Raw genomic sequence first — 27994 nt, forward strand, 5'->3', positions numbered from 1 at the left:
ATTTTGTTGCAGGTATGTTAAAATGTGAGAAAACATCAGGTTAGCAGCATTAAAAATGTTTTTTTATTTCATAGTTTTCTCAATATATCAGTAAATGCATGTTTCTTTGCTTCTAAAATCAAATGCATGGTGTCCAGCTGAGAGGACATTTTTGTAACTCCATGAAAAATAGGTTCATAAAAAATCAATTGCATTTTTTTTTCATGCTTTAAGAGAAATAAAAACACTCAGGAAAAAAAACAAAAACAAACTTAATTAATTAAGGTTCTCATAATTCATGCATGAAAGGGTTAATAAGAATAATGCACAAGAGAAAAAAAAATATGAATATAGTAGAAGCCATGTAGGATCTAGCTAGCTTTAAAGAATATGTAAGATTTATGATAATGTTACGTTTATAATAAATACAGTAAAAAAACTAAGCTAAATATTTATACCATGATATAGACCCAGAGGCATACAAACACAAAACAGCACACAAATAATTTAATCTTGGCAACTAATTCACTGCAGTTAAATAACGTTCACTAGTTTCATGTTTTCCTGTTTACAATGCTGGTGAGTTTACCCTCAAAAGTCCGATATTTCCGTCAGTCCTTGAAGTAATCATTTGACGGACAGGTCGATGCAGATTCCCCGCCCCCCGCCCTAGTATTGTCGTGGGCAGGCTGTGGCTGCACTGTACACCAAGCAGCACTTCAGTTTCTGTGGTCGGATAGTTTAAACCACCTCTTGTTTCAGTCTTTACTGTTGTTGTTTTTTTTCCCCCTCAAGTGAAGTCATCGCCATGGACTTCACTGAAGCTTTCGGGGGGTTTCAGCCCCGTTTTCCTCACATGCACCACTTGTTGGCTGTGCTCTGTCTGGTTGCTGTTGTTTATAAACTGACCATCTTACTGAGGAAAAGAAGAGATGCGTTTCGACATATGGAGCCTTTTCCAGGACCACCTGCACACTGGCTTTTTGGACATGTTTTAGAGGTAAAAAAAACCCAACCAAACAAAACAAGTATAGTCATAACATAAGCATAGCATACCATTTGACTAGTAGTAAGTAACAGAGTGAAATGTAAACTAATATATTTACTTTTTTCATAATAAGCTGATGCACTTGAATCTGGTATATCCATTAACCCTTTCATGCATACTGGTCACTACAGTGGACAGTTATTCTACAGCTGTTCTCTATATATTCATGGATTTTGTTGTTTTAGTTTCATATCAGCTGACACATTTGGTGCTTATGCATCATCCCATACACTACATTTGATACCATTACTGTAACTTTGCTGTTCTAGATTAACCTGATCTAACATTTTTGAGTGTAAAGCAATTCCTTGTTACTGTTATTAGACAGTAATTAACAACAAAACGTTGTTTTTTTGGGGGGTCTTTTTTTTGGCATATAGAGGGTATGCACGTGACGTCACCGCGGTTCCGTCCACTGAGTGGCAGAAAGAGGCAGATGAGTAGCGGCTTTGCTTTGAATACTGCGAAAACTTTAGAGCAATCTAAAAAATAGGGAAGAGCTGTTGTGCCATTGATTGCACAAATAGGTTTAAAAAGCACTCGGAGCAATCGTTTTAGCAGCCTAAAGCCAAAGACAGAAGAAGCAGATGGATCGCTGCAATTCGTAGAAATAACTGGAATCCAGGCAACAAAACCTGGATTTGTGGTTGCCATTTCGTGTCAGATAACGTTCATTTATGCTGTATTCTTGCGTAAAATCATACCTTAAATTACATATTGTTATGGCTAACGTTACTTCTTAGTAGAGCTCTTAATGTTAGCATCTGTCATTTAGTTCTATATTTCATAAATGAATCATTTTTGTCTTCAATTGTGTGATTATGAACCTTGTGTTCTACATGATTTGTAAACTAGCTTAAACTGAGGCTAACCTAGCTTTCCACATGGTGGACGGACGTTTCGGACTTGGACGTTTCGGCCTAGGACGTTCCAGACTAGGATGTTTCGGACTGCACTTTTTGCAGAGTAGGACTTTTCGGACAAATCATATTTTCAAAAACAAACACCATAAATTTATGTTTATTTGCATATAATTTTATTATTCACTCGATCACATATTAAAAACGTATACTTGATCACATATTAAAAATGTATACAATATACTCAAATTAAAGTATCAAAATTATACAAATTACAGCAGCAGATGTAGAGAAAGTGAAGATTTGGTTGGGCTTGTCATTGGTGGAATCAGTATCTCTATGATGTGCTCATTGATGATGAGTTCTTATTTACCCCAGGTGACAAACCACTGAGGTCTGATTAGGGCCACACTTTGGTGTGCTCACTGTGTTAACAGCTGAGGTGTGAATTTTCTGGCCACACTTTGGTGATTTGCTTATCTCTATGATGTGCTCAGTGTTGTGAGATCTTATTTTGGACTCTTTCAAATAATGTGAGGTTATATACTGGCAATGTAATTTGTATAATTTTGATACTTTAATTTGAGTATATTGTATACAATTTTAATATGTGATCGAGTGAATAATAAAATTATATGCAAATAAACATAAATTTATGGTGTTTGTTTTTTAAAATATGATTTGTCCGAAAAGTCCTACTCTGCAAAAAGTGCAGTCCGAAACATCCTAGTCCGGAACATCCTAGGCTGAAACGTCCTAGGCCGAAACGTCCAAGTCCGAAACGTCCTACATTCTTTCCACATAAGGGAATACTCTAGCACAAAGCTGTTGTAGCTGTGTTGGATCCAGTATTTGATGTTAACTCTACTTAAATCTCCACAGTACCAGTAGATCATCCACTCACTTGGGTCAATACTAAGGGTTCAACTCCAGTAAATCAGTAGTGAACTGTGAGCACTACTGCTGGGCCTTTACCTTGGCAATCACCGCCAAGAAAATACGTCTGCACTGACAGAAAACCTCAAAAACAGTAGTATGTTGAATTGAAAGCACTCACCAGCTGTAATCCTCTAATTAACGATGACGAGGATGTCAACAACTCTTTGGCTTTTGTAGCTTTCAGCCTTTGCATTGTGGATTTTCCCAGCGTTGAAATCAGGTTCATATAAATGTCAGGATATGTGATTTCCGGCCACATATCAATGTTCGTAGACCACTTGTTGTTTGGTAGCTTGTACGGATCCATGTCGAGTCCAATTGTCTTTAATTTCATGTTATATTCCACATTTTTCCCGGTCTGGCGATCGTTACTGCTATAATCCGCCATGTTGAGCTGGTTTGTTTTTGCCACTCAGTCTGATTTAGAGGGGCGTGGCCCAGGGGGGAAGTGACGTATGTGCATTCCCTCTATTATCACCATGAAGTTAGTAATGACTGGTAGAGTATGTTAAAATGTGAGAAAACATCAGATTAGCAGCATTAAAATGTTTTTATTTCACACAGTATATCAGTAAATACATGTTTCTTTGGTTCAAATATTAAACGCATGGTGTCCAGCTGAGTGGACATTTTTGCAACTCAATTAAAAAAATGTTCAATCGCATTGTTTTTTTAATGCCTAAAGAGGAATAAAATCACTCAAGAAAAAAATCTTGATAAAGGTTCTCATAATTAATGCATGAAAGGGTTAAAATCAGCTGCCAAGATTTACAGGGAAAATATGCACCTTTTCCATACTAATTTCCACTGCATATACTGTAGTTATTTTAGTTATTTACAGATAGATGACTTTATTGTCATTCCAGGACACACGCAGAGAAGAAACAAAATTTTGTTGCAGGACTCTACAACACAATATATAAAATAAAATAAATACAGCTGTCAAATATCAAATCTCACATATAATTACAAAAAAAGTGCTGTGTGCATACTGTTTTAAAACCAGATGTGTTTCTTTAAATGTGATACAATATTGTAGAATAAACTGTCTCACAGCTCATTTAGTAATAAGATTAAATCACTTTCTGCTATTTTTTTTTTAAGTTAGACTTGATATTATGCTATCTGGAAAATAGGAACATGACATCCAAATTATTACTGTTTTATTTTTTTATTATGACTGCTATATTGTAATTTTATTTCTATGTATATGTATACATGCTCATAAGAATATCTATCTATCTATCTATCTATCTATCTATCTATCTATCTATCTATCTATCTATCTATCTATCTATCTATCTATCTATCTATCTATCTATCTATCTATCTATCTATCTATCTATCTATATCATTTGGTGCCAGTCTACGTGGTGTGAATGGGTGTTTGTGTTTTGATTCATGTTCTTTATGTATATTATTATTTACTTAGTTTACCTTTCATTATAAAATTTAAATACCAATAAAAATTTTGTGGAGAAAAAAAAGTCAGACTTGAGAAATGGATTTGTACAGGGCTTCCTAGCTTTAATAAAGTCATCTAAGGTCAATATCAGGAAAATATTTGTTTCTATTTTAGTACTTGGATTGCAGCTTTAATAATAGTAGAGGCTGTACAAGCTGTTATCAGTGCACACCAGACATAGAATTGGTGAATATCACAACATATGAACAAATAGCTCCTCCTTTCTTGAAATAAATTAATGCAGAATGATGAATCAGAGGTGGTTAGATTTAAAGACCGGCATTAACATTGGATTTTCTTTGTTGTTTTTTGTCTTGTAGTTTAAACAAGATGGGGAGGATTTGTACAAAGTGGTGAAATGGGGGCAGAAATACCCTTATGCTTTTCCAATGTGGTTTGGGCCTTTCGTCTGTTTCCTCAATATTCACCACCCTGATTATGTGAAAACTATACTGGCATCAACAGGTGAGTGATGGATTACAGTGACACATCAGTACATTTCTGCAAAAGTCACCACAACAATAACAGTCTGAATTTTATGTTTCTTAACAGAGCCAAAAGATAATTTTGCATATAGGTTTATTGAGTCTTGGATTGGTAAGATGACTTTTATCTGTCTCTTAAAACTTCTGCCTACATTGTTTTTCTTTACTGAGCCACACCTTTTATACACACTTGTGCGTTTCCCTCTGTAGGCGAAGGGTTATTGGTGTCAAAGGGTCAGAAGTGGTTCCGTCACAGAAGGCTCCTGACACCTGGTTTCCATTATGATGTTTTGAAGCCGTATGTAAAGCTGATGTCAGATTCTGCTAATACTATGCTGGTAAGTTAATCAGAATCAGAGTATGTTATTAATCCCTGGGGGAAAATATTGTGTATTACAATTGCTTCGTTCAAGTATAATAAGAAGTAGCAGGAAAGAAACTGTCAATACAACAGAAAAGGAAAAAAAACTAGAGCTTTACATACAAACATACATACATGCATACATACATACAAACATACATACATGCATACATACATACATACATACATACAAACATACAAACATACATAGATACATAGATACATACATACATACAAACATACATACACACATGCATACATACATAGATACATACATACATAGATACATACATAGATACATACATACATACATACATACATACATACATGCATACGTACATACACACATACAAACATACATACATACATACATAGATACATACATACAAACATACATACACACATGCATACATACATAGATACATACATACATACATACAAATATACATACATACAAACATACATACATACATACATGCATACGTACATACATACATACAAACATACATACATACATACATACATACATACATACATGCATGCATGTCCCAAGAAAAATTACAATCGGACTTTCTGCAATGATAACTTTAAAAATAGTGAATCAATCAAAATGCAATTTCAGGGCATGAAACTATAACTTATTATCTACATCTTGCAGAAAACCTCATTCGATTTGCTTCAGTGGTCACGAAAAAATGGGGATCTTTATAAAACATGTCAGAAGTCCCTTCCTTCCAAGTTGTGTAAGGTTGCCCATTGTATTCACACCTTACAAATACGAAGTTGTTCATTGTGTTCTGGCACAAAAATATCTCTTATGAAAAAGTGACTGCTTGTTTCTTTTCATTTTCAAATAAACGAAATGAATAATGATTTAAATCAAAAAGGAAGCAGATTTCTGCCCCTTACCAAACATTGGTAAGGTGCGAAAATGAATGATTAAACAAAGATATTAAATTATTAACTGGAAGGCTGGATTGAGTTCTTCCTCCTTCCTGCACAGAATTTGAATTCATTTATTAGTTTCCCTGTCGAATGTGAGCAAAATATTTTCATTCATATGGATGCTAAGAGTATCCAAGTGCCAACCTTGGAAGAAATGAACCCATGACATGCTTCACAAAGATCCGCATTTCTCCATGACCACTGAACCAAATTAAATGGGGTTTTCTGCAAGATGTAGGTAACAAGTTATAGTTTCGTACCCTGAAATAGCATGTAGATTGTTTAATTATTTTGAAATTTATCAATGTGGAAATCCAATTGTAATTTTTTTGGGGACATACGGTATACAGTCTGGGAAAAAATTATTAGTCCACACCTTGTTTTCTTCAATTTCTTGTTCATTTTAATGCCTGGTACAACTAAAGGTACATTTGTTTGGACAAATATAATGATAACAACAAAAATAGCTCATAAGGGTTTAATTTCAGAGCTGATATCTAGCTATTTTCCATGTTTTCTTAATAATAACCAAAATCACTTAAGTTCTTACATCAATATCTATGGCATTGTACTGACAAAAACAGTGCTTTTAGGCATTCCATGTTTTCTTTTCTGTCTGTTTTAGTCACATGATACACACAGCAGTTAGTACAAGTGTCATTATAACCTCATTATAACCACATAATTTTTAATAACACAACACAATATATATAGCTCTGAATATATTTCTATATACCAAATATACATATTAAAGCAGTCACAATTAGACACAATTCGAAGACCAGTTTGTACAATATGTAATAGACATCATATATTAGCAATATAATTAAATAAATATGCATAAATAAGTGTACAAAAATATTGTTGTGCTATTAAAAAATTATGTGGTTACAATGAGGTTATAACGACACTTGTGTTGTAAAATTATGAAATTCTAGGTGTGTAAATAAAAGGCCCAGGCTGTTGAGATCAGGGGTGAACATAGACTACATGAAAGTATGGCCCTTCAAAGATTGTTTATTGGCAGTTTACTAGATGTATAGAACATACGGGCAGTTGAGATACTGTTTCTCCCTCACCTTGTTCAATTTCATGCATTTTAAACAGAGGTAAAAATAGAATGATAATAAATAGACAATATACAGAATACATTCTAACAGGATATAACGTGTACATGTCAATTTATTTACAGTAGCAGCAGGAGTGCAATACAGTAATGGTTATGAGGTGTGAAGGTGCATACTGGAACCAAACAGCAGCAAATATGACAGTAGTGCAATGATCATGTGATGCTTATTCACTTCAGGACAACTGAACTGAAACACGAAACTAACAGTAAATTATAGTAAACCACTTGAATTTTGTAGACATGACAGATGACTTTACAACGGTTCATTATCCAGGTTAGAGGATCCAAATTCAAAAGTATTGTGTTATAAAACTATAAAACAGTCCATTCAAATTCACTCAATCAACCTATAAGTGAGTCTACTGTTACAGAGTGTGTTTTTTTGTTTCCTGAGTGTCTGTGACGGTATGTAGATCACTTTCATTGAAGAACACTTAGCATGTTCAGCCAAGAAATGTCTCCTGGTATTAACACTCTTTGCATATAAAATGGACTGTACCTCCACCTGATGTTCTTGTACGAGGGCTAAGGCTGCAGGATGTCCAGTATGCTACATTTGTCTTTGTGGTTGTCAACAGCAAGCTAACCTTTAAAAAGCAAATACAAAAATATCAGAAATAAGTAAGCATAATATGGGCCATTTAACTTTTATAAGACATCAAATGAGAAGAAATGCAGGAAAACTGTCCATGCATTCAATGATGTTGTCACATTTTTCAAACTGTAACACAATCTGGGCTCAGGCAAATCACTGGTGTACAATTTTATTTATTTATTTTTTTTAGAAATGATCTGCCTCAGATTAAATATACTAAATCTCACATACTTTAATAAAATTAATTGGAAAAGAAAAGACAAAAGTGCTGGTTAGCTGATGTTTTCAGTGTATATAATAAAGTGTTATTGCACACATACAGGGTGGGGAAGCAAAATTTACAATATTTTGAGGCAGGGATTGAAAGACAGTGTATGACCAATTAGTTTATTGAAAGTCATGAGAATTTATTTGCCCCAAGAAAGTTGACATAATAGAAAATGTTTTTATTCTATGTGTCCTCCTTCTTTCTCAATAACTGCCTTCACATGCTTCCTGAAACTTGCGCAAGTGTTCCTCAAATATTCAGGTGACAACTTCTCCCATTCTTCTTTAATAGTATCTTCCAGACTTTCTGATAATAGTTTTGCTCATAGTCATTCTCTTCTTTCCATTATAAACAGTCTTTATGGACACTCCAACTATTTTTGAAATCTCCTTTGGTGTGATGAGTGCATTCAGCAAATCACACACTCTTTGACGTTTGCTTTCCTGATTACTCATATGGGCAAAAGTTTCTGAAAAGGTATGGATAATAGTGTTAGGTATGATTATGACATCAATATATGTTTGGTTTCAAAACAATTGATGTAGTGCCTGCTGAGAAAAAACAACTAAATGTTCATTGTAAATTTTGCTTCCCCACCCTGTATATTGGTTTATGTACATTTATGCAATTGATTTATAATTTTTCCATTAGAAAGAACCTGAAAAGTGAGTGTATTCTAATGTGCAGATGGTGTTTTGAAGTAGATCTGGTAGCTCTGGACAAATATTCCTTTTGAGTAAAACCCATTTTCTTATTAATGATCAGAATTTTACTTTGACAGAAGACTGGATCTTGGAAACTACAGCCAACCAGCATCTTGACTTAACTTTTCTTTATTAGTGACTTAAACTTTGCAAAATTTTACTACTTATACAATGTGTACAATAAAACAACTACTGTAGAACATAGTACTACTTCAGTATAGTGCTGATGATGGTAATGGACAGAAAATGTCTTATATCATTATTGCAGTAGAATTTAAAAAAAAAAAAAAAGATAAACTTTTAACGTTTGAAAATGTTATGGTCATGGCTAATTATTCTTTCCAGTATAAGGTTATTCATAATTTAGCACGAAAACCTCTGGAACAGTTTAAGTCAACGTGCTTCCAGATCAACACCAGCCTCCATCAGGGTGGACTACTTTGTTAAACTTTGATCCACAACATTTGGACAAAGTTCCTTCTCGGTTAAGGCTCCAGGAATATGTAATTCATTACTTGTAAACATTAAAAAATAACAACAGATGCTCAAGTATGTTGTCGGTATGAACGTGGTCACTAAGAGTTTGTGTTTTATTGATGAAATATTTGACTTTATGGATTGTTAATGGTGTGTTTCCTTTTGGAGGCTGGTATTGATTCATGTTACTGGTGCTGGGACGGTAATTGTTTTATATTATGGCCCAATTGTGTTGTATTTTATTGCGATGGGTCAAAACACAGTAATGTCCCATCAGAGAGCGAACTACAATTGATTGCCATTCCAACATTTATTTCAGTATAAAGTAGCTCCTTCTTTTGGGTAATCCCTTACGGTCCAACTAAAGTAAAAATTAATTTAAAAGTAAAAATGTGGGTCATTTAGCAACACTACTCTCTCAAATTGTCTCTAAAATGTCCCGTCAGAGAGATTTCAAATACTGTGTTTTGACCCTGGTGAATTTATCTTTTGTTTTTTTGTTTTTTTACTTGATTTTAATTACATTTTTCAATTGATGTTAAAGGGGTCATATTTTGCTAAACCCACTTTTTTTAGTCTTGGTACATTTATTTGTGTATTTGGACCCTAATAGGTCATAAAGTTTGAATTTGAACCCTCCAGGTGCTGCAAAGCTATCTTTATATTCATTCTGGCAAAAATTGAGTGGATTTCTACAACCCGTTTTAATTCCTGTTTAATTTGTTACGTCTATAACTAGTTACATCACGACATTTGCACATATAAGGTCAAGACTTCCAACAAACATTTCTCAGAGTACGACATAATTGTTTGTCAGCAGCAGCGGTTGTAGTCCATACTGAAAATGTGTCAAAACTTCGAGCCCATTACCTAAAATATTCAGTTATTGGTTGAACGGAACAGAGCAGCACAGCTAACAACCTGGAGGGGGCGGGGCATGAAATGGCTCATTTGCATTTAAAGGGCCAGCGCTCAAAACGACCTTTCTGGTGTCATTACTCAGAAATAGGGTTGAACATGGACCTGTGGAGTTGAATTAATGAAGAATTCAAACCCAAGCCTAGCATTTACAGTTTAAGTAGTCCACAGGGAAATGTTTTAAATGCAAAATTCCATTTAAAAAAATCAAAATATAATTTCTTTAATCAGTAAATAAAAAGGCTGACGCAGGTGACTGGATAGTATTACACAGAATTGTTCAGGTATACAATAGGTTAGTTTTCATAAGCAATTATGGAGTTTAGGTCATATTTTATTGTATATAATTCATTTCCTTCAGTATTTAGTATTGTATACGTTCTTTACATCTCTCCAAGGAAGAAAAATCTCTTGTCAAACTTTAAAGCTACTTATGTTGTCGTCACCAATTTTTCTTTAAATCTGTAAAACCCGAGTGATGGCCGAAGTATCATGAATCCGTTAGTCTTTCTGTGGTTACACACGTGAATTACTTCCCACATGGTGAACAACTTTGAAGTGTACTCCACAAACAATCCATTTGATAACATACCAAACCAAAACCTAAACGACAGCGTCACTTGGGTTTTTATAATGCGGCTGCATGGAATTCCGAAAAAACCTGAGTGACGGTTTCATTTAGGTACGTAAACAAATGGAGTGTTTGTGGTGGAGTACACTGTGAAGTTGTTCACCGTGAGGGGAGCGATTCAGGTGCGTAATCACTGAAAGACTAACGGATTTGTGATACTTAGGCTATCACTTGGGTTTTACAGATATGATGCAAAATTGGTGATGAACATCATACGCAGCTTTAAGGAAATATTGATGTTTAAAAACTATATGTACAAAATATTAGGACACATCATGTCTACAGCTGTAAGGTGTCCTGTTCATGCTGATTTGAGATAAAAACATCAATATTTCCTTAAAGTTTAAAGAGAGATTTTTTTCCAAAGTGAGATGTGAAGAAAGTAGATGGTTTGTTGTGGTAGAAAATTATTATTAACAGTCAGAGCACGAAAAATATTTTAGAAATTTAAAGGTAGAACATTTACAATCATAGTCACTGATTTAAAAAAAAAAATCAGTGTTGAAAGAAATTAAGTAAAAAATCATCTCTGAGGCATTTTGGAATCAAAGATAACAACTTAAACAAAACTAATCAATGCAATGTAATGATATTGTGGTGGAGAGAGGATCCTTTAGAGACAAATAGATTATATCAATATAAGTATTTATTCACTTAAAATAACAATAAATGGATTGAATCATACATTAGTAAGGAGTGGAGGAGAAGAACTATAACTATATATAACTATATCATGACATTTGTCATTATTGTTTTATATCCCAGACCCCGTTAGAAAAGAAACCCCTGAATTTAACGTGTCCCTGTACTTTTGTCCATGTAATGTGTATTTAAATCTTTAAATTGACACTCGTGACAAAGCATAACACTGTGTTTTTATTGTCTTTTGTTCTTTTCTTTCGTCCATGTATGATCTAGATCACAGGTGTCAAACATGCGGCCCGGGGGCCAAATCCGGCCCTCCAAAGGGTCCAGTCCAGCCCTTAGGATGAATTTGTGAAAAGCAAAAGCTAAGATATTAACAATCTTTTGGTTCAGGTTCCACATTCAGACTAATTCAATCTCAAGTGGGCAGGATTCAGTAAAATACAATCCTAATAACATATAAATAATGACAAATCCAAATTTTTCTCTTTGTAAATGTAAATATTTTCATGTATTTACACTAAAATAAAGTATAATTTTGCAAAAAATGTGAAAAACCTGAACAAATATGAACAACCTGAAATGTCTTAAGAGAAGTCAGTACAATTTTAACAATATTCTGCCTGTTATTCAATGTTTTGTGTATTTGTAGTTTCACTGTGATCTGTAAGTTATAAAGTACATGTGTTAATGATAAACTGAGGCAGAATATTGTTAAAATTACACTTATTTTTTCAGTTTGTTCATGCTGTTCGCATCTTTTGAAAGGATAGTTTGTAGATGTAAACCTGTTCATAATGTAAATTTACTTTTTTCGCTCTAAAACACAGAGAAAAGTTTGCAGTTGACATTATTTATATATTATTATGTTATTATTTTACTGGTTCGGCCCACTGCAGATCAAATTTAGCTGAATGTGGCCCCTGAACTAAAATGAGTTTGACACCCCTGATCTAGATGATATATTCTTGTCAAAGCTGGTCTGGCTGAAGAGTGTCTTTAAGTTTTTCCATCTCCCACAGAGGTGTCACATCTGTTCTCCCTCTGTGTTTCCAGGCCAAATGGGAACGTTACGCAAAAACCGGCGAATCCTTTGAGTTGTTTGAACATGTGAGCCTCATGACCCTGGACAGCATTTTGAAGTGTGCCTTCAGTTACAACAGCAACTGTCAGACCGAGGGGTTAGTCCACTCAGCTTCTCCTCTCTGAATCATTAGTGGTGGAAACGTAACATTTAATGTGAACCTGTTTTCTTTGCAGTGGAACAAATGCTTATATCCAGTCAGTGTATGAGCTCAGTAATTTGATTAACCTGCGGTTCAGAACCTTTCCATACCACAATGACCTGATATTCTACTTCAGCCCACACGGTTTCAGATACAGAAAAGCTTGTAAAGTTGCACACAATCACACAGGTAAGCACTGATCACTGACAAATGGAATTCTTAGTGCAATAAACAGAGCAGCATTTTAAAGAACAAGCCACAACAAGCCTGCAATGATGATCTTTCTCACTGTCTTTTAAAGCGGAAGTCGTAAGAAAGAGAAAAGAAGCATTAAAACAAGAGAAGGAGCCAGGTTACATACAGACCAAGAGAAACTTGGACTTTCTGGACATTCTTCTCTGTGCAAGGGTATGTTCTGTCATATTCACTCTATTCCTGATTTAGGACAAAATGCACATTCTTGCTGATGTTTTTGTGTATCAACATGCTACAAACAAGAAAAATCTTCACTTCTTCAAAACCTATAGGCAGGTATTGTGTTTAGGAGCATGCGTACTCAAATACATCTGAAACAAGTGGTGTCAGACACAACAAACCCCGCCCCTTGCACATATTATACCTTATTTTGGCATCAATCGAGCTGATGTCATCATGTCTATGCCTGTGCTGATATCATATCAACTGCCTCTATATATGTGCATAGTTTGAAGTAAATTGAAACAAAATTGATGTTTTTATAGATGTTTGAGATTTTGCCCATTATAAGCAAACTAGCATGTTGACCCATGGGAATCCACAGGTTCTAGAAGCAGTGGAGTTGACAAAATGGGGAGCTGAGCTAAGTTTACTGGTGTCATACACAGATTAGGAAAAAATATAATGGCCCTCATTTTGTTTTGTATTGACATCAAAAGTAACAGATAAGAATGCATTCATAGATACCTTACATCAGTGGTTCCCAACCTATTTTGGCTTGTGTCCCCATTTTAACATCACAAATTTCTGGCGACCCCAGACATTCAAAATGGAGACATATTTTTTGCTGAAATTGATTTGTTTTTGATCATGTAATAGTTTGCTATACTATGTTGCAAATAAACATTAATTTTAGACGACATTTAGGCTATATAGTGTATATTATTGTGGACGGAGGCAGAAAAGCCAGGTGTAGATTACTGCACAAAGTAAGAATTTTATTTTCCTTGGTCAGGATATGTACAGTCAGTCCAGCTTGGATTTAAAAGGCTGCAAATTAATAATAAACAAACAATAACTCAAACTATGAATTATGAAAGAGTTGCAGCATCTGAAACCGACCACAATGAACATTTCAAAGATAAACAGTACCACAGTGCTTCAGTTTCAGCTTCAGCTTGTTTATTTATTTATTTATTTTATTTAATTTAATTTAATTTAATTTTTTTAATCAATTACTACAAATTTCAGGGGACCCCATTTGAATTCCAGGCGACCCCATGTGGGGTCCGGACCCCAAGGTTGCAGAACACTGCCTTATATATTTGTTTGAAAGGGCTTTACATCATTACTGTGTGACTTGATCACATTCACATTACTGGATGACTTGACTAAGTTTACTGGTGTAACACACAGACTAGGAGGCGAGCGTTAAAGGGCTAGGTCTAACCAGGGACCGGCGGAGTGAAACCAGGCCACAGTAAGACCCACACCAACCTTGTTAATGTGTGATCACAGCTGGACCCGGCTCTCACTCGCAATAACTCCGGTCAGTGAGCCGCTGAACTCTGGTCCGTCTGATCACAGTCTGCGCAGAACGGTCTGTTACTGTGTTACAACGAGGAGGGGAACATGAACAGGCCCGGTCTGACCGGGGACTGACGCTGTGGAACCGAGCCACATTAAGAATCAGACTGACCTTGTTAGTGTGTGATCACAGCTGGACCTGGTTCTCTCGTTGTGTCCCGGTTGTTCCACTGATCCAGATCCAGCCCCACCCCCTGTTTGCGGCCGTGAATGGACTCATCTGTGGGCCGCCTGTAAGCCCATTGTAATTTTAAAACACTAATAACTCCAAAAGTATTGGTCGTATCAATAAGCTGTTTTGGCCTGTCTGATCCTTGACCCAAAATACATTAGTACTCCAAAAGGCAAACGCTAGATCTCGCCAGTTTTTTAGTTATAAAACAGATACACATGCACGCACACAGAGGTCTCTTGGCTTTTATGATATAGATGGGAATAAAAAAAGATTTTAAAATGCACTGAAAATTCTAACTTTGACGTACTTTTCCCAAAATGTAATCAGATCTATTGTGGGTCACTGGTAATGTATAAACCCAATTTGGTATGAATTCAACCAATAGTTCTGCTGCTACGGACATTTGAAATTCTGCCCATTACAAGTAAATGGGGAAAAAAAAAGATTTAAAAAATTCATAAAAAATTCTAACTTTGACGTACTTTCTCAAAATGTAATCAGATCTATTCTGAGTCACTGGCAATCTATAGACCCAATTTGGTATGAATTCAACCAATAGTTTTGCTGCTAGAGTGTTAACAAACAAGGAAATAAACAAACAAACCAAACCAAATACAGTACCCCTTACCTCCCTTTCCGGGGGGTGGGGTACTAATTAACTCCAGGTAACTAACTCAGAGGTAAGGGGTGGCCTGATGACAGTTAAAGTGTACCTGTACTAGTTATGCTTCTAACTTTAATTGTACTTTGTGTATTACTTATAAGCAAGAAAGGTGCACATTCAGTAAAAAATCACCATAAATGCACCACACTGGACCTTTTTATTACATGAATTACAGGCGGGGGCAGAACCTATGGGGAGCAGCTTTTGCCGGCTGTAAGTGACGTACCATCATTGATTCCGGGTAATGGAGTATGAGTAAACAAGCAGCAGTCAGCGAGCAGGACTGAGTGGAAAGCATGTATTCATGCTTGTTACTTGTGCAACTGTAAGCTTTGCACTCCGCCACTGTCTTAGGGATGCAACAATTTGAAAGAGCTAGCAATGAAAATTCACTACAGGTACCCTTTAACACTAAAAGTGTCATATTTTGTTTCAGCCTCAGGTACTAAAGTAAGGCATGAGAAGTCACTTTTTCTCAACTGAGTTTCACCAGCCTCCAGAACTCTAAGAAAAACAAGTCAAAACAGTGATGAATAACAAAAAAAACACTGTCCACATCTGTATCAGTAACATATCTATAAATGTATATCAATAACAAAATGACAGAATAATGTGACCACGCAAACATCAGAGCATGAAGGCGTAAAAGCATTTAAAGGTCATGTTATTGTGTTATGTTGTTTTCCAGATTTAGAGATACAGCCTTATACCACTGCTGTATGAGACAGCACAAGTACACAAAATGTTGAATAGTAAAATGTTACAGCCATTACACATTAAATAATATGCTCTGAGGGCAGATGTTGTCTCTAGAGGTCATCTGAGAGATTAGGTGACATAAAACTCTAATATTTTATGCATTTGCAAAGTCTTGACATAGAAAAAAGCCACACGGGGCTGTTATTAGTATGCAGATGTTATCCCACACTCAGCACTGCCTCAAATGCACCATTCAGACTTTTTGTTCTGTTGAGTCACTCCTGAGGGCAGGGAGTGAATCAGATGACGCAAGACCCTGTTGGCCCAAAGTTCTGTTGGTGCAAACATTACTAAGCTTTTTTTTAATCCCAGACAATAACACAGACAGATAAAACAGCTGATCTTAAACCGTCACAGCAGGGCAAACCTTCACATCCCCGTGTGAGAATAACAAAATATGGTTGATGGTCTTTTTTTTGTGCACAACAGATATTTATACAAACACCTTCTTTGGTATCAGCCAGTGTAGGGGAGTATCATTGTTGAAAATTAATATCATGTCCTCATTTTTTAGGAGGGTATAATGAAAGGACTTTTATGCAATGATATTTGATTTTTCCACTCAGTTTAACAGGCTGACCATAAGCATATTTCACTAAATGTAGTAAGGGTCCCTGTTTAAAGGAGTGATATTTTGCTTTTTTTTTTTTTTTTTTTGGAATTATGCCTTTTAAAACATTTCCCTGTGGTCTACATAAACTGTAAATGCTATGTTTGGGTCTGAATTCTTCATTAATTCAACTCCACAGGTCCATCTTCAACCCTATTTCTGAGTCAGCGTTTTGAGCACTGGCCCTTTAAATGCACATGAGCCGCTTCAGGCCCCGCCCCCTCCAGGTTGTTGGCTGTGCTGCTCTGTCCTGTTCAACCAACAACTGAATATTTTAGGTATTCAGCTCAAAGTTTGGACATATTTTCAGTACGGACTACAACCACTGCTGCGGATAAACAATTATGTCGTACTCAGAGAAATGTTCGTCGGAAGTCTTTACCTTATATGTACAAATGTCATGACGTAACTAGTTATAGATGCAACAAATTAACCAGGAATTAAAACAGGTTGTAGAAATCCACTTGATTTTTGCCAGAATGAATATAAAGATAGCTTTGCAGCACCTGGAGGGTTCAAATTCAAACTTTATGAACTGTTAGGTTCCAAATACACAAACAAATGAACCAAAGACTAATAAAAGTGGGTTTAGCTAAATATGACCCCTTTAAGTTACTATTATCATTAATTATTCAAAATTACTCTAACATATTTATAACTCAGTGGGAGTTGAGAAGATGCCTGTGAGTATTCTGTAAAAAAGTAGATTAGATTAGATTAGATTAGACTAGACTTTATTGATCCCACAACAGGGAAACTCAACGGTCAATGCAGCAACGGTAAAGAGTATTTGTAAGGATAGTTTAAAAAAGAAAACAAAAAAACATGATTTAAAGAAAAAACACAATCCACCCCAAAAACAGATAGAACTAGAAAAGCACTCGGAGAGTGCAGACCTCAGCCAAGGATGATCAGTGCCTCTCCCCCCCCGATCACCACCAAAATTTAATCATTTGTTCCTTGTGCCAGTGTCAACATTTCCTGAAATTTTCATCCAAATCCGTCCATAACTTTTAGAGTTATTTTGCACACGGACAGACAGACAAACCAATGCCGGCAAAAATATAACCTCCTTAGCAGGGGTAAAAAACTAAAAAGAAGAGAAGAGAGGGGTTAGCTGCCGTAACCTTCAGCTGCTCGTGCAGCACCATCTTGGTGTGTTGTTGGCTGCCTTTATTTCTAGTCTAACAGTTTTTTCCCAATTTGGTGAACAACAGTGGTGGCTGGTGAAATTATTTTTTGGTGCGGCACAGACAGTATCTAAGTCAGTTTTCAGCTGCACTATAACCACATTTCACCACTAGGGTACATGTATATAAACCACTTTTTACATATAAGTGCATATACAGGGTGGGGAAGCAAAATTTACAATGAACATTTAGTTGTTTTTTCTCAGCAGGCACTCCGTCAGTTGTTTTGAAACCAAACATATATTGATGTCATAATCATACCTAACACTATTATCCATACCTTTTCAGAAACTTTTGCCCATATGAGTAATCAGGAAAGCAAACGTCAAAGAGTGTGTGATTTGCTGAATGCACTCGTTACAACAAAGGAGATTTCAAAAATAGTTGGAGTGTCCATAAAGACTGTTTATAATGTAAAGAAGAGAATGACTATGAGCAAAACTATTACGAGAAAGTCTGGAAGATACTATTAAAGAAGAATGGGAGAAGTTGTCACCCCAATATTTGAGGAACACTTGCGCAAGTTTCAGGAAGCGTGTGAAGGCAGTTATTGAGAAAGAAGGAGGACACATAGAATAAAAACATTTTCTATGATGTAAATTTTCTTGTGGCAAATAAATTGTCATGACTTTCAATAAACTAATTGGTCATACACTGTCTTTCAATCCCTGCCTCAAAATATTGTAAATTTTGCTTCCCCACCCTGTACATAATTTTATTATTTTCATTTGGAGAGATACTTTACAACAGACATCCAAGCACATTTGTATACCATGTCTGAAAAGTCAACAATAGTAAAACATGAAATTTAACATACACATGTTCTCTGTTTAGAGAAAAAAAACACAAATAAACAAAGACATCTGTTGTAAGTCTTCCTCCCCTTTTTTTAGATATATATATTTTGTTAAACATACCTTAGAACAAAAAGATGTCACATTTTTTCCTTGTTTTCAGTATTTCAAAAACCACACAAGTTTCAGCTCCAGTTCATTCAACCAGTTCAATTATAACTTTTCATTTCTAGTTAAATTAAATCTGGCTACACAAACTGTGAATGGAATATTTTAGATGGAGATTCTGACCCGTAGATTGAGGACTCAAGAAGAACAGTGTCATGATAAATGGAAGAAATGGACAATTTTCATTTCAGCGTCACACTAGTAAAAACAGTTGTTAGTCACAAAGGTTTATTATGGTCAATGTATCTAAAATATCCCTTATGTTTGTTTTGTTTTGTAATGTACAGAAATCAAACAATAAAAAGAAAAAAAAAAAAAATCTGGCCTCAATGGGGTGAAATATACGACCCATTTTGACCACATTTCCATACATTTATCCAGTTTTACTTTTAATGAAAAAGACAGTTTCTCCATTACATAGACTTCATAGATTGCTTTTAACCAGTCTTCGTGTTGTGGTGCATCTGGTTGTAGCCACTTCCTTGTCAGACCTATAAACCACTATTTTAAACTATTAATTTGAATTAAACTAAAAATACACTGTATAGTATGTGTTTTCAGTCATGTATTTTTTATATGTAAATTTCATCCGTCTATCCTTCAAACACACACATTTTAACATGAGTCTATAGTGAAAATCAGGCAATTCTCTGACAAGTGTCTGTTCCACTGATAATATGGACAACGCATTTAGGCCAGCAGTGAAGGTAGATCGCATGGCATCTAAAAAAATAGAAAATCAACAGCTTTTTTTTTTTTTTTTTTTTTTTTAATATACCTTTGACCTGCTGAGGGAGTAGATAGACACATTCTACTTTTATGACCGGTTTAAAGTGAATTATGATTTATTGGACATTTTTATTATAGTGTTAACATAAAGTAGATATATTTGGCTGTTGTAGTAATATTGGCTCATACACTATAAAGATTATGTGTCGTTTTTAATCTTTGTTTTTACATTGATCGTGTTTTATCTCAACAGGATGAAAACCAGCAGGGACTATCAGATGAAGACATACGAGCAGAAGTGGACACCTTCATGTTCGAAGGCCATGACACCACAGCCAGCGGCATCTCCTTTATCCTCTACTGCCTGGCCTGTCACCCAGAACACCAGAAGAAGTGCAGGGATGAGATCATGCAGACCCTGGAGGGCAAGGACAGTATGGAGTGGTATGTTTGGACATGTATTAAAGATAATCTGTGGAATATGCAACTCCACAGATGCAGGTTTTTGCAATCATCTCAATGTTTGTCTTATTTTTTGTTTTGCTTTTAGGGACGATCTCAGTAAAATTCCATACACCACAATGTGCATTAAAGAATCCCTTCGGCTCTATCCTCCTGTACCCGGAATTTCTCGACATGTAACCAAACCCTTGACCTTTTTTGATGGAAGGACTATACCTGCAGGTCCGTTGTGCATTTGTGACCTCTTTTAAGTTGTGTAGGTCAATATGTTTTGGAAGCGTCTATATAGATAAGATAGCATTGTGTTGCGCGCACAATAACGTCTTCTCCACCAGTAAAAGATTAAACATTAACCTCTATCGATGTTGTTTTTCCATAATCAACCTATGCCTGTTCATTTTTGTTTTACAAAATCATCATTGCAGAGCTTCAGTTGTTTCCACAGGAAGCTCAAGTCATCGTGTTCCAACTCTTCATCGGAAATGATCAAACAAAGTTTCATATTGAAAGTGTGTGGTTTCATTTAGTCAGATGGAGTGATTGTACATGGGTGTAATTAGATTTTTCAACACCTTTACCCCATCATTAACACCTTATATTGAAGTATGACACTGCAGCTTGTGTAAGAAGTATAAATTGTAGCAGAAATTGTATAACTAGGGGTTTTAGTTAAATTTATAGTTTGGGTCTTTAGTATTTTGTTTGCTATTTGTACCAAATACATTATACTGTACAAGCTTGGATTCAAAACATTTATCTTCTCTTCTGTTGTATAGGGTGTAATGTTGGAACAAGTATATTTGGGATTCACAGAAATCCAACCATCTGGGAGAATCCTGATGTAAGTAGATGTATGTCTCTGATGTTATGTGTCTCAGCAGTATTTTTTTTTTTTTTTTTGTCCTCTTAGTCCTCACTGGTCCCAGGTATTTATTTAACCTCTATGGATTTACTGACATGTAGTGCACTCTAGTCTGCACTATCAATTACATTTGCAAAGAAACACCCACCCTGTGAATCTTAAAAAAAAAAAAAAAAAGAAAAAATCTTTCGCCGTGTTTTAGGCTGTAGATGAGGTTGTTTATTTGCATGTAAAGCAATGAAGTGACATCTAATGCTAATGAGTCTGTGGGCTCCTCTGTCCTCTCTCAACCCATCTACAGTCACGGAAAAATATTATTAGACCGTCAAAAGTCATCAAAAACAATGGTTGTGCAATAAAGTACTAACTCCTGTGTGTATCATGTGACTAAAACAGACAGAAAAGAAAACATGGAATGCCTAAAATGACTGTTTTTGGCAGTACAATGCCATAGATACTGATGTAAGAACTGAAGTGATTTTGGTTATTATCAAGAAAACATGGAAAATGGCTAGATATCAGCTCTGAAATTAAACTCTTATGAGCTATTTTTGTTATCATTATATTTGTCCAAACAAATGTACATTTAGTTGTACCAGGCGTTAAAATGAACAAGAAATTAAGAAATCAAGGGCGGTTTGATAATTTTTTTCACGACTGTATTGTCTTTGTCCAGAATGTATCCTCTTCTGTCTTTAAAGGAGTGTTCCTTTAGATGCAGGTGGACTCCTAAGTCCTGACCATAGGAGTTCCCCTCCTTTACAGACCCATCTACTGTATGTCTGGGTTCCCCTCGCTGCTTTAGACCACATAGACCTCATTGCTCAGCTTGTGTTTAGGGGTATCTATTGTGAGCTGGGACCAGGTTTTTGTCAGTGTTAAAGGGTCTGAAGTGCACAAGGAGGTTGTTGTATTTGGAGAAAACCAGACACCTTGGCCACATAAGGAATATTAAAGGGGTCATATTTTGCTAAACCCACTTTTATTAGTCTTTGGTACATTTATTAGTGTATTTGGACCCTAATAGTTCAAAAAGATTGAATTTCAACCTCCCAGGTGCTGCAAAGCTATCTTTATATTCATTCGAGTTGATTTCTACAACGTGTTTTAATTCCTGCTTAATTTGTTACATTTTATGACTAGTTACATCACGACATTTGCACATATAAGGTCAAGACTTCCGACAAAGCATTTCTCCGAGTATGCCATAATTGTTTGTCAGCAGCAGCGGTTGTAGTCCATACTGAAAATATGTCCAAACTTCGAGCCAATTACCTAAAATGTTTAGTTGTTGGTGGCCGTGAAGTGACTCATTAGCATTTAAAGGGTCACAACGACATTTCTGGTGTCATTACTCAGAAATACGGTTGAAGATGGACCTGTGGAGTTGAATTAATGAAAAATTCAGTCCCAAGCATAGCATTTACAGTTTATGTAGACCACAGGGAAATGTTTAAAAATGCATAATTCCATTTTAAAAAAGTAAAATATCACTCCTTTAAAATATCTGACTGATGTTATAGTGAATTTTATCAGATCTCTTTGCTGTCATAATGCTGCAGCAGACAGAAATCAGAACTATGCTAATTATTCCACAATGATACAAAATAAATAAATAAATAAAGTATCTTGCACTGAAGCTGTAATGGTGACTCAGTTGCTGCCACGTGTTTTAACTTCATACTTCAAAAATGTGCGCTCTGTTTTGTTTTCTTTTGCTGTCACGGGGGAAATTCTCAGGATGATATAGCTGATTTTCCAGTGGGTGGGGAAGTTAAAAAGTAGGTATTCTGCGTGAGTGTGTGTAGTGTCATGGTAAACTTCAGTGTTGATGCGTCTGTCATTGTCAGTGTAAATGTATCCAGAGCACAATCCAAAAGAAGCCCCTTTATTTTCCATGTACAAACTCTCTCAGTATAGGTTGTTACCGTCTGTCTGGATGCACATCTTTGTCTACTTATGTACATTCAAGAAAAAAATAAAGTACATCCTCTTTGAATTCTACAAATTTACATATCATGATATAATTAAAACACTCATCAGATCTTTACCAGGATCTAAAATGATTGAAATCTAACGTCAAGCGCTAAAGAACATACAACAGATTTCACTGTTTCTGTTTATTTGACTCACCCTTTTAAATCCAACGGAAGCAGTTAGTTTTTTTTCTTAACTCCACACACTGCCACACAGGAACAGTGAAACCACAGAATTAGAAGAGGTTGTACTTTCATTTTCTCACGACTGTATATTAATAGACGAATACGAAAAAAAAAAATGTTAAAACTAACATTTCTTTATGGCCTCCTTGCATTCAGTCCTGCCTAAATGTAAAACAAGTATTAAAAAATATGTGTGTAATCCTAAAATATTATATCTAATTAGGTCTAATTGTGTCTAAAGCAGTGTTTTTCAACCTTGGGGTCAGGACCCCACATGGGGTTGCCTGGAGTTCAAATGGGGTCACCTGAAATTTATAGTAATTGATTAAAATGAAATAAAAAAAACCTACTAATAAAAAATATATCGTGAGTTGAGAGACAATCACAATCCATAAAAGACATGACAAACTGTGAAGCTGAAACTGCAGCACTGTGGTACTGTTTATCTTTCAAATGTTCATTGTGGTTGGTTTCAGATGCTGCAGCTCTTTCATAATTCATAGTTTGAGTTATTGTTTGTTCAGTATTAATTGTCAGCCTTGTAAATCCAAGCTGGACTGACTGTACATATCCTGACCAAGGAAAATAAAATTCTCACTTTGTGCAGTAATCTACACCTGGCTTTTCTGCCTCCGTCCATAATAATATGCATTATATAGACTAAATATCATGTAAAATTAATGTTCATTTGCAACTTAGTATATCAAACTATTACATGATCAGAAACAAATGAATTTTAGCAAAAAAAAAAAAAAAAAAAGTCTTTGTTTTGAATGTCTGGGGTCGCCACAAATTTGTGATGTTAAAATGGGGTCATGAGGCAAAAAAGGTTGGGAACCACTGGTCTAAAGGGACATTGCATTAACTATAGTTAGTTCGACAGTTTACAATCTCCGAAAATAGCCTGTTTTCCCTCTTTTTGTTGTTTATCTGTTACCATGGTAACAAAGATGCTAGTACTGATTTGTATGACTTCTCCGATGTTAGAGAAAGTGTAGCATTACCCTTTTGTATGGATCTGCTGCAAAATTTAATTGGTTCGTCTCAGCCTTCCAAGTTTGGTAAAAATGTATTCATTTTTTTGTGACAGACTCAGTTAGTCCCTAAACAAGTATAACAAAAAGAGAAACAAAAAAAAAACTATACTATATAAGGGTGCTTCCCTGAAACTGGGTACATTTTGGTACCTGGTACTTTGCCAGTTTTTTTAGACCCAATAATAAAAGAGAAATTTAGACATATATCCCCCCAGGATGTACCTAATGATGACCTCAGATAAATGCAAAAAAAAACTGTATAGTCTTGCTCTGAACCATCCCAAAATTAATGAATATAAATAGTAATAAATAAAATAAAAATAAAATAAAGAATAAAATATTGGGGCCAAAAATAGGACCAAAATTGGGACAGGAAAAGCTACCTAGTTGTCAGTGCATTTGATCTGGAAAACATGGCTCTAAATGGTCTTATATACCGCTGTAAATAAAGACACTGTTAAATTTGATGATCCTAGTGGTTTTTCTAATCCAGATATGCGGATTTTTCATGAATCTCAGTTTCATTCCAGGTTTCGCGTGTAACCTATCATGCCCATTTGTGTTACATGCAGAACCTGCCCATTTAAACACATATAAATTGCAAATCGTTTTGCAGCCACGCTCATTTTTGTGAAACATTCTGCCTTGCATAATTAGTTAAATTCCCAAAATGTACCTGTGAGAGAATAAAAAGATATTAAAAAAAAAAAAATTGTAGTGCATAATTTTTGTGTCCTTTTTACTGTGTTCCATGCAGATTTTTGTATAAAAATAATATAAAAATGTGTTTTATCTGAAAAATAGTTTCTCTTTTATCTCTGTAAATATTTATTTTTAAAATAGACCCAGAGTGCTTCCAAACTTACTTCATAACATTAGTCTACATCTGGTTTGAATTTTTAGCCCCCTTGTCCTGTTTTTAGGGACCAGTTTCATAAAAGCACCCATATACTCCTTATGGTTAGAGCTATAAATATCAGCAAATTTCAAGAAAATGATATAAACTGAGCTGAGTTTGTGAGAGACTGTCAGAACAATAAGGGTATCAGTATTATTTTAAAGTTAACAATGCAGATTATTTTCACTTCACTAATGCGTTCTTTAATCTTAATCGCAGGTTTTTGATCCACTTCGGTTCCTTCCAGAGAATGTTTCCATGCGGTCGCCTCATGCATTCGTGCCTTTTGCTGCAGGTCCAAGGTTTGTCATCACCTGATATCGTGGGATTGTTTTAAAGAGCTTAACAGGCACAGTGTCAGGTTACGACCAGGAGCTGTGTACTTATTTATTGACAAAGGTATGCGGCGTTTGGACATGTAACCCAGCACCAGCTGCCTTTTCCACCAGAACAATTTTTTTTTTTAATTTAAGTTTTAGTTGTAGTATTAGAGCAAACATTAGAAAAACTTAGCATTACCTTAATTGAGTTAAAAAAAAAATTTAGTGTTTGTCTTTTTACAAATCAAGTTATCATTCATGATTTATATCAAGAGTTTGAATAGGGTCAAAACACAGTTATGTCCCATCAGAGAGCGAACTTTAATTGATTGCCATTCCAACATTTATTTCAATAAAAAGTAGCTTCTTGTTTTGGATAATCCCTTATGGTCCGACTAAAGCAAAAATGAATTTAAAAGTAAAAATGTGGGTCATTTAGCAACACTAATCTGTCAAAATGTCCTGTCAGAGAGAATTCAAATTCCATATTTTGACCCTGGTTGGTGCATTTATCTTTTTTTTTTGTTTTTTTTTTAGCTTTATTTTAATTACATTTTTCAATTGATGTTAAAGGGGCATATTTTGCTAAACCCACTTTTATTAATCTTTGGTACATTTATTTGTGTATTTGGACCCTAATAGTTCATAAAGTTTGAATTTAAACCCTCCAGGTGCTGCAAAGCTATCTTTATATTCATTTTGGCAGAGATCAAGTGGATTTCTACAACATGTTTGAATTCCTGTTTAATTTGTTGGGTCTATAACTAGTTACATTATGACATTTGCACATATAAGGTCAAGAATTCCGACAAACATTTCTTTGAGTACGCCATAATTGTTTGTCAGCAGCAGTGGTTGTAGTCCATCCTGAAAATATGTGTCCTTATGGTCTAACTAAAGCAAAAATGAATTTAAAAGTAAAAATGTGGGTCATTTAGCAACACTAATTTGTCATATTATCTCTAAAATGTCCTGACAGAGAGATTTTGAATACTGTGTTTTAACCCAATAATGGATTATGAGACAAAAAAAGAAGACTAATGCTTCAGTTTTTCTTCACCTATAGGAACTGCATTGGTCAGAATTTCGCCATGAATGAGATGAAAGCGGTGGTGGCTCTGACTCTGAAGAGATATCAGCTGATCGAAGACCCCGACTGGAAACCCAAGATCATTCCTCGACTCGTGCTTCGATCTCTCAACGGCATCCACATCAAAATCAAACCAGTCGATTACGACGTCTAAAGGAAACTAATTGTAGAAAAACTGTAGATCAGGGAAATAATGATTTTAATGGAGAATCGTTTAAAGAATTGTAACCTCTGTAAATTTTTACACTTTTTTTTAAGTTTGTACACTAATGTAGAATCAAATATCATGGACTGTTTTATGTAGTGGATGTTATTTGTTTAAGAGTAAATTCTATTTTTTTTTTAACATACACATAATAATATATTGTATTTGCACTCAACCATTTCACTAACTATAAGGAAGCTACTCAACAGTTTTTTCTTGATTTATCCTGGGTGTATATTGACATCTACAACTATATTTTTGAAACTAAATGTGTTTTTTCTTACAGATTTTTAACTATCTCTATTTGGAAGCAACTTGTACTTTAAATTGGTTCATTTTAGATGTAAAGAGTGTAAATAATTGTGATTGAGTACTAAAAAGCACAAAAATGAGAAGAAACTGCTGCAGTGTGAAATCAGTGGCCAAGTCTTTCTAGGGTCAAAAGGTTTTAGACTTAACTTCTTCCACTTACATTTACTGTTTAGTAGTGTAAAGGTTATTTCCATGAACACACTACACATTAACTGAGTTTACTGCTGCTGTGTGATATATGTTGGATGAACTCATCTGACTTCCATCCATATTCCTCCTGCAGTATCTGGTCAATGTTTAGCCCCACAGTCACAAGATGACATTATCTAAGCACTTTCTCCTGTCTGTGACTAAACTGGACAACAGGCTGTGGCATAAATATTGCATATCATCTGCACAAAAACTCCAAGTAGTTGAGTCAAAAGTAGTTCATTTTTTATTTACAGTCATAGTATGATTACAAAATTCCACCAGGACAAATGTCACTAGCACAGTTTGTAAAAATGGGAGAAAAAAAAACAAAAAAAAAAAAGAGACAGATATTCTGTTTTACCAATTTAAAAGGTCCCATTAAATCCTGGCGGAGACATCAGAATACTCTGAAGCCATCAGTCTTTGTAACCCCATCCTTCCAAATCAAACTGCTCACAGGGTTTAAAGGAAATACTTAACCCATAAAGACCCAAACCATCATTGGCGACCAAAACCATCTACTTGTATAAAATATTTAATACCTGTTGATCCACTAATCCTATCAATACATGTAAATAATTGGTGTAAAATGCAGTTTGTCGTCTTGTCATGGTCATCAGATATGAGCCATTTGGACATTCAGAGGCTCCATAGTTACCATGGAAACACCGTCATCTTCTGTAACACTGATTCACCAGTAAAACCCATGGAGTTGGATCAATAACAATCGATGGAGACACTTGGTTTATATTCAGTTAATGATAGATTTGCTGAAAAACTCACTTTTTCTCAGTTTTCTCTGTTTTCATGCAATAACCTTTGAATTTACTTTGAGTTTTCATGAACATCTAACTTAAATATGGGAAATTAAATACATGATTTACAGTAATTAATGCAAAATATAGAAT

The 27994-nt window shown here is 35.2% G+C and overlaps 1 protein-coding gene across 1 annotated transcript; it reads left to right on the top strand.

The window, feature by feature from the left end:
• The first annotated feature begins 703 nt into the window (after positions 1-703).
• Positions 704-27489, top strand: cyp4t8 (cytochrome P450, family 4, subfamily T, polypeptide 8). The gene is made up of 12 exons (XM_030158098.1): positions 704-979; positions 4612-4756; positions 4844-4888; positions 4987-5114; positions 12506-12630; positions 12710-12864; positions 12977-13083; positions 19800-19990; positions 20097-20230; positions 20785-20849; positions 25187-25269; positions 26354-27489. Exons 1-12 carry the CDS (start codon positions 788-790, stop codon positions 26529-26531), a joined length of 1548 nt encoding a protein of 515 aa, XP_030013958.1. The 5' UTR covers positions 704-787; the 3' UTR covers positions 26532-27489.
• Positions 27490-27994: the final 505 nt, after the last annotated feature.

Source organism: Sphaeramia orbicularis, chromosome 16, assembly GCF_902148855.1.
Source record: "Sphaeramia orbicularis chromosome 16, fSphaOr1.1, whole genome shotgun sequence".
In the NCBI taxonomy this organism is placed as follows: domain Eukaryota; kingdom Metazoa; phylum Chordata; class Actinopteri; order Kurtiformes; family Apogonidae; genus Sphaeramia; species Sphaeramia orbicularis.